We start from the raw sequence: 12,230 nt of genomic DNA on the forward strand, positions 1-12,230 counted from the left end.
AAAGGACAACACTGGATGATTGATGCTTCATAAATTTCATAGCCCTAGCAGACTTTTATCATGAGAAAGCACAGATCAAATCATCCATGCACTGAATACGCTTAACCTACTTCAATGTGGTCTTGCCATGTGGTCCTGGATCTATCACTGCCTGTGCATGGTTAGGGTCACTCACTGTACTGGTTGGGCTACTCTGTAGATGGGAGGGCTGCTTTGTGTCTGCTGAGGAGAGACTTATTGATCAAAAATACATGTGTTCCAAATAGCTTTTAATTCAGAACTCCCATCCCTGTTTTAAACCACCGTGTAATAATCCATTCAATATCCTTGTGCATGCCTTGGGAAGAATGGAATTTTCTCCAGAATGTGGCAAAAGGCCGTTTCAGCTTCTGGCAATCACTGCATGTCATTGATAACAACATAAGTACAGCATTGACAGTGAATTGGAGAATAATTGGTAGGTTAAGTGGCTACTGTAAACTTCCTCTTCTGGTAGACACTGGGGTGAGTTGAGAGGAGAGTAAAATGGGGTTAGTAAGAATGGGAGTTTGATGGTCAAAGCCAATTCAATGGCCCGATGGGCCCAGCCTGTTTTCTTGCCGGATGATACTTTCCATCGAAACTACTGATAATTTAGAAACATTTGTGATTCTGATTGGAAGATAAATTAACTCTTTGCAGTACTGATACATAAAGTGAGACGATGGAGAGTATGCTGATGAATACTGATGGGCAGGCCTCCTTGCAAGAGAGGACATCTCCAGAATGATTTCTCACTGCAACACTCACCAGATGGTGTGGATGTGATGAGAGTGCAAGACTGAGAAAATAAGGACAATGCTACTTTGCAAAAAAAGCAAACAAAAAGGAAGTGTGCTTCAGAACCTACAATGGAATCTCACAGCTTGTAAACAGATAATATAGCCCACCAAGCCAAAGCTGACCATCAGGCATCCAATTACACAGATCCTACACAAATCCGATTTCATTGTCCCATCAACACCCTCCACATCTTATCGTTCACAACCAACTGATCACCTGTCCATTGGCACATCTTTGAGATATCGGTGGAAACAAAAGCAAACCCAGAGGAAACCCTGGTTGTCATGGAGAGAACATGCAAACTCCACAGTTAGTGCCAGCGATCAGGATTGGACCCGCATTGCAAGAGTTGTGAGGTACCTCTACTTGCCATTGATGGGACTTCCACAATCCTTATACCTTTCTGAACACTGCAAAGCCTTGGTTGTACAGCAGCATTGGTAGGGCATTGAAGAATGCAGTAGAACAGAGGGATCTAAGAATAATGGTGCATAGTTCCCTGAAGGTGGAATCTCATGTGGATAGGGTGGTGAAGAAAGCTTTTGGTATGTCGGCCTTTATAAATCAGAGTTTTGAGTATAGGAGTTGGGATGTAATGTTGAAATTGTACAAGGCATTGGTGAGGCCAAATTTGGAGTACTGTGTACAGTTTTGGTCACCGAATTATAGGAAAGATGTCAACAAAATAGAGAGAGTACAGAGAAGATTTACTAGAATGTTACCTGGGTTTCATCACCTAAGTTACAGAGGAAGGTTGAACAAGTTGGGTCTTTATTCTTCGGAACGTAGAAGGTTGAGGGAGTACTTGATAGAGGTGTTTAAAATCATGAGGGGGATAGATAGAGTTGACGTGGATAGGCTTTTTCCATTGAGAGTGGGGGAGATTCAAACAAGAGGACATGAGTTGAAAGTTAAAGGGCAAAAGTTTAGGGGTAACATGAGGGGGAACTTCTTTACTCAGAGAGTGGTAGCTGTGTGGAACAAGCTTCCAGCAGAAGTGGTTGAGGCAGGTTTGATGTCGTTGTTTAAAGTTAAATTGGACAACTATATGGACAGGAAAGGAATGGAGGGTTATGGGCTGAGTGCAGGTCGGTGGTACTAGGTAAAAGTAAGAGTTCGGCACGGACTAGAAGGGCCGAGATGGCCTGTTTCCGTGCTGTAATTGTTATATGGTTATAGCACGGCACATAGACAAGGTGCAACATGTCTCAATGGGTTGGGCAGCATCTGCAGAGGGGAATGGATAGTTGACATTTTGGGTGGAGATGCTTCATCTGGACTTAAAGGCAGTGTAAAAAAGTGGAAGAGGGAGCAAAAACCAAATAAGAGGATCCAGGTGAGGAGGGCTGATAGTCAGAGGAGGGGAGAGTGGGAAAGGAGACAAAAGCTGGGAGGAGATGGGTGCTGAAAATGTGCCAATTAATATTAGGGAAGTTGAAGTCACCATGGACATCTTGCAAAGCTGGTGTCTCCAGAAAGCAATATCCATCTTGAATGACTTTGATCATCTGGGACATGCTTTCTTCTCACTACTACTGTCAGGGAGGAGGTACAAGGAGCCTGAAGTCCCACACACAAACATTTTAGGAACAGCTCTTACCCTCTGCCATCACATTTCTGAACAGATAATGAACACCATCTCACTATTCCTCTTTTGCACGATAGATGTATTTATTTCTACTGTCACTTATGCCTGCACTGTACTGCTGCCACAAAGCAACACATTTCATGACTCACTGAGATGACAAGGAGCTGAAGTTGATGGAAGGTAGAGCATGGGTTCAAGTGGAGGAGGTGGGTAGGGCAGATGGAGGGAGTGGGGGAGGAGGACCCGTAGAAGGAGTATGTGGATGAAGTTGTCACTGTTCAGAAATGGCAGTGCAAAACGCATGACAAAGTATGTCTAGCACCCCGGTTATCTGATGACAGTTGAACACAGCTGTAAGAACGACAAGACAGATACCAACACTTAATGAAGTTCATAATCCCACAATTTCATGACATTGTTGCTGTTCAGTGTGCAAGGAGCCAGAATGGTTAACAATAAATCAGTGCACTGAAAATGGCCGATGTTGCATGTGACTCTAGCGTACCCATCCCCAGCCTGTTTGCAAAGGAGGGAGATGACGGGTTAGATTTTATTGTAGAGAGACACTATACAGTGGACAGCACTGCCTACATGAAGACACAGAGCCAACAAAACAGTTTCATCCACTGTGTGGTTGGTGTATCAGAGCACAAAATATGGCAGTTGCCATGATGATGACCATGTACCAGAATAATGGTCAGGAGACAGAATTATAGCAATGTTTCTTAATCTACCACTGAGGCTCAGCATCAAATGATCTCCTTTATCTTTAATAGAGAAATTTACGATGCACTATCACATCAAATCAAGTAAAATTACAGAACAAAATATACAGTGTTCTTCAGAAGCTGCCTTCCCTCAAGTGCTCCACAGCCCACTCAGCATCAAAGACTTGCAAAACATGTGGCCAGATCAAAGTTCCATCAAGGGACAGCAAACAAAGTAGCAACCCTCCTTAACCAGGGATTATATATTGCACTGTCAGTCTTGAGTGCTGACTGAAAATATTATTGGCTGAATTCTCCCAGGCTCCACCCACTGTACTCACCTTTTTCAGAAGTGAGAATAATAAATGAGCTAGCTCTCTCCATCTGACTGGTGTCCTACAAGGTGGAGCAGGTCTAGGTGATGTCTAAGCATCAGGTTCAGTAACCTGAAACCCATCCCAGAACACTTAGATGCCCGATTTAACCCTAGCTTAATTACAAGACAATTTACGATGACCAATTAACCTTTGACCAATCTGTCTTTGGATTGTAGGAGGAAACCAGAGCACCTGGAGGAAATCCAGGTACACATGGGAAGAATGTAAAAACTCTTTACAGACAGTGGTGGGAATTGAACCCAGGTTGATGGTACTATAAAGTGTTGCGCTAACCACTATATTACCGTGCTGATTTAATTCATGAACTAAGTTAATATTTTTCTAAATGCAGTTTAAAGCACTGTAAAATATGAAGAGATAACCAAAAACATTAATGCAGAATAAGATATAATAATTCAAATACCTGTACATAATTTTCCCTAAATCACTTTCAGATAAATAAAGCCTTTGCTTATAAACTGGGTGCAAACAGAAGGGCTAGATGCAAAGTATACCTGACCCCTCTCACTGACACATAAGCTCCCCTCTGCTACAGGAAATGTTCATTGCAGCAATGCATCAAGAGATCGACTGTGCCACCATTTGGCTTCAAAGTCATTTTGAACATTAACACTTGGCTGAGAATGCATGTAAATTCAGAACCAGCTGAGCAGCAAGTCACAAAATAGCCAACAGCTGAATGTAAGCATGGTTTGGCCCTATGTGCTCAAATTCTTTTGTTTCCATTTAACCATTCCTCCCTGGCACAAATATTTCTGTAACTGGGAAAGCATCCCTTATATAGAGGCAGTGTGATTTGGAAGGGCACTCGAATGCAGGCTCTCAGACATTTCCTTGTATGTTAAAGGTCGTGGCATAATCGATCACATCTGGATTCACAACAGGCAGAAAACTACAAAGGTACTCACAAATTTTTAATGTCAACTGCTCCTCGGAAGGCCTTTCTTGGGATTGCATGAATGTGGTTTTCACTCAAGTCACTAGAAGAAAATAACAAGGGAACAGAATTACCATAAGCCTCAAGGAGAATTCAATTAGACAAGAACGGCTGCATACTCAGTGCGTCTGAATTAGTTACAATTCTTCACCTTTTTCAATCACATTTCATTTGCACCACATCAGCACATGCATGGCCCTTTTTTGTTCTTATCAAACATCCCTTCTGAACCAGATTGAAATGCACAAGATTATAATGCACAGAAAATAGGTCTGGCTGATAACAGATAAAAAGAGAGCCACATTGAATTTTGTTTCTCTTTTGCAAAAGCAGAAAGACAACTGTCTGAAGTCATTGGATTTTTACTTTGTATATGGATGTTCACCAATCACTCAGGAAAAAGCAGCAACAGGAATCAGCTGCATGAATTGTACAAGTCTGGTCGCTTGTGCACTTTTAGTGTGATGAATGTGCAGAAGGAGATGGGACCTGTTTGCTGTGATTCAATTTTCAAGGCACTTAAAGTAATCTGTGAAATGCAATATGACTGCAGAAGCCCTGACAATAAATCCTACTCCTTCAAATGAAATAAGGCCTCGTCATTGTTATAATAGCTCAAGGTAAAAGGAATTAACCCTTCCTTCCCTAAAATGCTAACCTAGGTTTTCTATCTCCTGGTAGGTCATCCCTGCCAACACCAACGCTACCAGGGAAAGTCACAGCCACTAGGTCTCTGGCACTGAGTCTAGATCTGTGGCTCAGAAGGGAAGGAGGGAGGAGCATATTGGTGATATGGGATTCATTAGCTAGGGGAACACACAGAAGTTTCTGTGGACAAGAATTCCTCCCCAGGTGCTAGGGTCAGAGACACTTGGATAGAATCAATAGCATTCTTAAAGGGGAGAGTGAGCACCTAAAGGTCGTGGTACCAACGACATAGATAGGAAAAGGGATGAGGTCCAGAAGAGAGAATAAAGGAAGTTAGGAAAGAAGCTGAAATGCAAGACTTCAAGGGTAATAATCTCTCAATAAATCATGAAATGTTTCGCTTTATGGCAGCAGTATAGCGCAGGAATAAATTACACTAAAAATAAATAAATCTATCGTGCAAAAGAGGAAAGGTGTGATGGTTTTCATAAACTGCTCAGAAATCTGATGGCAGAGGGCAAGGTATTCCTAAAATATTGTGTGTGAGTCTTCAGGTACCTCCTCCCTGACAGTAGTAGTAAGAAGAAAGTGTATCCCAAATGGTGAGGGTCATTCATGATGGATATTGCCTCCTGTCACCACCGAAGGTGTTCCAAAGGACACCACCGTTGGAAGATGTCCTCAATTACTTAATCTGCCCTAATATTTGACACATCTTTTGTGCAGTAAGTTTTGATAGGGAAAATCTTTTGGGTCTATCCAGGATTCCCGACACAGTATGTGGACAGGTCAACTAGATGAGAGGCCAATACTGGATATAGTACTAAGTAGTGAACTTGGTCAGATGACAGACCTCTTGGTGAGTGAGCATTTTGGAGATAGTGACCACAATGTTGTGAACTTTAACATAGCCTTGGATAAGGATAGGAACAGACAATATGGGAAAGTAGTTAATTGGGGTAGGGCTATTTAATTACAAGAGCATTAGGCAAATATTTGGGAGCATAAATTGAGGACAGATGCACTCAGGGAAATGCACAGTAGAAACATGGTTTGCTTAGGGAGCACTTGCATGGGGTTCTAGATAGGTTTGTCTCACTGACCCAGGGAAAGGATGCCAGGATAAAGAAGCCCGGTTGACAAGAGAGGTGGAACATATAATCAAGAGGAAGCAGGAAGCGTACTTAATGCTTAGGAAGAAAAACTCAGCCAAGGCTCCTGTGAATTATAAGGTAACCAGAAAGCAGCTTAAGAATGGACTGAAGAGAGCTAGAAAGGAAAATGAGAAGGCCTTGGTGAATAGAACTAAGGAAAACCCCTAGGCATCTTGTATGTACATGAAGAACAGGAGTACGACCAGAGTGAAGGTAGGACTGCTCCTTGATAAAGGAGGAGACATTTACCTGGTGGCAGAGGAAATCCCTAATGAATATGTTGCTTCCGTGTTCACCAGGGAGAGGAACATAGACAAATATGCGTTCAGTATATTACAGGATAATGCGTTGAGCATGTTAGGCTAAGAAAGAGGCCGTGTTGGAGTTTCTGAGAAAACATTAGGACAGATAAGACCCCCAGGCATGGATGAGATGCACCCCCAGGTTACTATGGGAGGTGAGGAAAGAGATTGCTGTGAGTTGACGTGGGTCAGTAAGTTTGTGTCCTCCCTGGCCACAGGGGTGGTACCAAAGGATTGGAGGATGGCAAATGTTCTATTGTTCAAGAAAGTTAATGAGATAATCCTGGGAATTATAGACCAATGAGTCTTATATCAGTAGTAGAAGAGGATTCTTGGGAGCAGGAGTTACAAGTATTTGGAGAAGGATAGTTTTATTAGGGATAGTCAGCATGGTTTTGTGAGGGGCACGTCATGCCTCACAAGCTTACTTGAGTTTTCTAGGGGGTGACAAAACAAACTGATGAAGGTAGATGTGATGTATATGGATATTAGTAAGGCATTTGACAAGATTTCCTATGCTAGGCTCCACCAGAAAATCATGAGGAATGGGATCCATAGAAACACTGTGGTGTGGATTTGGAATTGATTTGCCCACAGACAGCACAAGGTGATCGTAGATGGAGCACATTCTGCCCAGAGACTGGTCACTAGTGGTGTTCTGCAGGGATCTTTTCTGAGACCCCTGCTCTTCATTTGCTTGAGGAAGTGGAGAGGTGGTTAGTAAGGTTGCAGATGACAAGAAGGCTGGTGGTGTTGTGGATAGTGAGAAAGATTGTCATAGGTTACAATGAACTATAGACAGGATGGAGAAGTGGTAGATGGAGTTCAGTCCAGAAGTGTGAAATGATACTCTTTGCATGATTAAAATTGATGGCAGAAAAAGAAGGTTAATGGCAGATTGAGTGAGATGGGGCTTTTCTCTTTGGAGTGATGATGGATGTAAGACAACTTTACAGGAGTGTATAAGATTATAAGAGGCATAGATAGAGTGGTCAGTCAGTGTCTTTTTTCCCCAGGGCAGCATTGATCAATACCAGAGAACAACTGTTTAAAGTAGGTGAAGAAAAGTTTATGGGAGACATCAGAGAGGTAGGTTTTTCACAGAGTAGTAGGTGTCTAGATGGACTGTTGGGGATGACAGCAAATGCTGACACAATAGGGGCAGTTACAAGGCTCTTAGATAGGCACCCGGAGATATAGGAAAACAGGAGGGTTATAGCCTGTGTTGGAGTGAAGGGTTAGTGTGATAGTGGAATAGGTTTATATAAGTCAGTACAACTTGTAAACCAAAGGGCCCCTTACTGTACTCTACTGTTCCATGCTGTATGATCTTTATGAGCTTGTTTATTTTTTTATTTCCGATATTCTTGCAAGGGGAATGCATTCAAACAAAAGGAGTTAAACACAACATAGTACAACAAATTTTTTTTTAGGTAATCATGTTACCTTTGTGGTAGTGTTCACTGCATTAGATATACCAAGAAGTAGTATGTGCATTTGACAGAGTTGATATCGTAAATTTTATACTTTCTCATTTAAGAATCTAATCTTAAGTGATTTCATGCTGTAACTGATTGCCTTCTAGTAGTTAGTAGGTAAGTTTCCCAAGGGTCCTTCAAAGATGAGGTGGGAATGTTGGCAGGCCAATCTGCTGTGGGAAATATAAGATGTAAAACCAGATCATGTTCTCCATTCCAACTGTGGTAGTGGCTGAAGCTGAGGCTAGAGGGGCACTTTTGGTTATTTGAGCCCTTTGAAGTGACACCAGCAGTCACATCTCTGCTCACTACAGATGAAATAGGCTATGTGTACTCAAGCCATACAAGTGAGGCCACTGTAGTGAGACTTTTCCAGAAAGGTCTCCCTAAAACATAGCATCCCTTTACACAAAAGGTGATGCTGGAGATAGGTGAGATAACAGAAGGATTTGGAGCATACCCAGCAACAAAAGCTCAGTTACTTTGACACAGCCAAGGTGAGTAGTTGGAAATCAGATGAAGATCTCAGCTCAGTTGGTCTCTTTGTGTCATCAGGGTGCATATTTCATGTGGTCTTGCATATAGCCTGCAGAATCAGTACAAGACAGGGACTGAACATCGGGTCAGTGTTCCTTTCTCTTCATTTTTCTAATGTTAAGGAAAAGCCTATAAGCTTTTCACTTAAACCGCAAGGTTTCATGTGGAAGATAATTAGAATGAAAAATTGGTATACAGGTATCCCCCGCTTTTCGAACGTTCACTTTACGAAACCTCACTGTTACGAAAGACCTACATTAGTTTCCTGTTTTCGCTAACAGAAGGTGTTTTCACTGTTACAAAAAAAGGCAGCGCGTGCCTTGAGCAGCCAAGCTCCTCCCCCGGAACTGTATTCTCGCCGGCATTGCTTAAACACGTGCCTGTGAGCAGCCGTTAGCATGATGAGTTCTAAGGTATCGGAAAAGCCCAAAAGAGCTCGTAAGTCTGTTACACTTAGCGTAAAACTAGACATAATTAAGCGTTTCGATCGTGGTGAACGAAGTAAGGACAAAGTGAGTTTGGCTTGTGGAAGTTGACAAAAATGATGTTGAAGAAGTTTTGGCATCCCATGACCAAGAACTGATAGATGAAGAGCTGATACAATTGGAAGAGGAAAGGATAACAATCGAAACTGAATGCAGTAGCGAACGGACCGAAAGTGAAGTCGTCCAGGAACTGAACGTGAAGCAACTGCGTGAGATTTTCGCTGCAATGATAAAGTACGACTTTAATTTTGAAAGTGTATGTCGGTTTAGGGCATATTTGCAGGATGGTTTGAGTGCTTACGAAGAACTGCATGATAGAAAAATGCGCGAGGTCAAGCAATCTGTTGTTTTTCAAGCCTTCCACATTAGCCACAGCAGACGACTAACCTCGACCTTCGACATCGAGGTAGGCAGACATAGAAGAAGATAACCTGCCTGCCTTGATCGACGATGAGATGACACCCCACTGTCCTACCACCCCAACCCCCGGGCTGCGGACAGATACCGATTCGCGGAGAATGCAGCGGTAGCTGGGAGGCACCCAGCACATCTTTAAGAAAAAAGCCGAAATAAACAAGCTAATTAATTAGGTGCAGCCCGGCACATAAATGTCGGCCCAGATCAAAGGTGATTGCCAATTGCGTCGCCTCTGATCTGGGCCGACATTTCCGTGCCGGGCAGCATCTAATTAATTTGCTTGTTTATTTCAGCTTTTTTCTTAAAGATGTGCTGGGTGCCCCAGCTACTGCTGCACCACTGCATTCTTTGCGGATCGGTATTGGTCGGCGGCCGGAAGGTGGGGGCCACTGCACCACACCAACGTCCAACTACTCAGCCTAACGCACCATCATCAGTGTGCTCGGCGCTGTCTTCCCAATTCTGGTAAGTGATACCACACTGTACATACATTATTTCTACTTTATATAGGCTGTGTATTTCTATGCGTTATTTGGCATGATTTGGCAGCTTCATAGCTTAAAGGTTACTGGAGAGAGTGTTTTTGCCGAGAGCGCTTGCGTGAAATTTTCTGCCGAGAGCGCTTGCGCTGTGTTTTTGCCAAGAGCACTTGTGTGAGATTTTTGCTATGGAAACAGTGCAGGCAATGGTTGTAGAGAAGTATTTCTACTATGTATAGGCTGTGTATTTATCATATCATTCCTGCTTTTAATATATGTTACTGTTATTTTAGGTTTTATGTGTTATTTGGCATGATTTAGTAGGTTATTTTTGAGTCTGCGAACGCTCACAAATTTTTCCCATATAAATAAATGGTAATTGCTTCTTCGCTTTACGACCTTCTGGCTTACGAACCATTTTTTAGGAACACCCTACCTTCGGATGGCGGGGGAAACCTGTATCTGATTAATGGTATTTCTAAACCTCCAGTTATTGAATCATCTGGATATTCAAAGTGCCTTGCAACAGAAGTCTTTGAGATGAAAACTACACCAATACTAAGCAAGACTCTATATTAAGTGTTGATTGCAGAAACATAAGGACTTTGACATAACTGAGGTTAATAACTAAATTCACCATTTAGACAGAAAAGTAATCCAACAATAATTTTCACTCTTGCTATAAGAGATCAACAACACATCTGTAATAAAATATGCGATTATTTACTGTATTCAATTATAATCATCTAAATTTGGAATGCTGAGCTTTACAACTGGATATCAAGGATTGAATGGCAGTACAGTACGCATATTGTAGTACAGTACTCATTTTATTCTCAGTAGGTTTGAAGAAGTTAGCAATTCTGCAGGTGTGTGACCTGTTGAGGTCTCTTGCCAAGAATTGACTGGCATTTCAACAGCAACAAACACAGAGGATGTGACCCCAAAGTAGCAGTGTAAAACTCTGATAGTCAGAGATCAGATACTTCGAGCTTCCTCAATTGCTTGAGTTGGAAATGAACATAGTACCAGAATAACCAAACACTACCCTCTTTGATTACTGGGAGTTACAGGAGCGATTGTCTAAAAGGTTATATAATATAAATTGTATAGAGAAATAATATTATCAAGTTAAGTTTCCCTAAAGTTAATTTCACTTTGAAGTCAGGACCTTTGCATTATTCTCCTGTGTTACAGACCTGGAGAATAGAATCAGCTGTATCTCATCCATGCTCAACATCAATTCAGCTAGATTATCTTCTGCACCATATATTTTGCATTGATTAAACTTTTAGAGAATACCTCCTGTAACTCCCAGTATTTGAAGAGGGTAGTGTCTGGTTATTCTGCCACCTTCTATTCATTTTCAACTCAAGAAATTACTGTTTGATCTCTGGCTCATTATCAGTGTTTTACACTGCTGTATTTCCTATATAAGTGAAATTAAAATGATGTCCTATGTATATAGTTCCCTGATCATGATACAAAACACTAATATTATTTTCTTATACCCCAAGTGAGTGCTGGTTTGACATCTGTGAATATAACTTGTCTCATTGTTTATGGCAGTAATCACTTTTTCAATCATTTTACAACAAAAGAACAATATATAATTTGGGTTTGAGAATTTTACGTAAGTTAAAATAAAAGAGTCTTGGATTCTGTCAAGCATAATGATTAATTTTCACCAATCATTTCATGAAATGTTCCATTGGGAAACCAGATGGGAGAAAAATGCCTGAAACACTTCAAAGTATCTAAGAAAATGGGACAAGCAGTCAAAACGATTACTAGAATATCACTCTTCCAAAATTGTCAGCGCAATATTTATAATAGAATACTTAACATTTTTCCAATAATCCTGCAAAACAAAACAAGGCTATTTCGGCTTTGAGATGACTTATTTCTAGCAAGCTAGTGTGATTATGCTGGTATTTGCATCAGAAATATTTTGAAGGCTTTGTTGGATAAGAGTTAGGTGAATACCATGAGGGGAGGAAAGCAAAGCTTGACAGATGAAGTTCTAACTGCCTACTCAATCTGTGACCTTTTTAATCCTTGCAGGAGTGAAAATGGCCACCTCAACGTGTAAAATGGAGGAGATCATCAGACAAAAGGAGACATTTAATATTAGGATTCAAGTAGATCTCTAAACATGGAAGGCTATCAAGAAGAAAAATTGATACTCATTTGCATTCCTTAATCTAGATAGCTATCATTAATATGCATTTGCAGGGAGAACTCAAGGCAATGATGCAGAGTTGCTCTTTTCTCAGAA

General features: G+C 41.4%; 1 protein-coding gene across 4 annotated transcripts in view; it reads right to left on the bottom strand.

The window, feature by feature from the left end:
* Positions 1-12,230, bottom strand: part of slit2 (slit homolog 2 (Drosophila)) — a 455,515-nt gene that overhangs the window by 177,716 nt on the left and 265,569 nt on the right. For all 4 annotated transcript variants that reach the window (XM_072252964.1, XM_072252963.1, XM_072252962.1 and 1 more), the window contains exon 5: positions 4,424-4,495. In XM_072252964.1, coding sequence (XP_072109065.1) covers positions 4,424-4,495 — 72 coding nt within the window. The remainder of the gene's footprint in view (positions 1-4,423; positions 4,496-12,230) is intronic.

Source organism: Mobula birostris, chromosome 3, assembly GCF_030028105.1.
Source record: "Mobula birostris isolate sMobBir1 chromosome 3, sMobBir1.hap1, whole genome shotgun sequence".
Lineage (NCBI taxonomy): Eukaryota > Metazoa > Chordata > Chondrichthyes > Myliobatiformes > Myliobatidae > Mobula > Mobula birostris.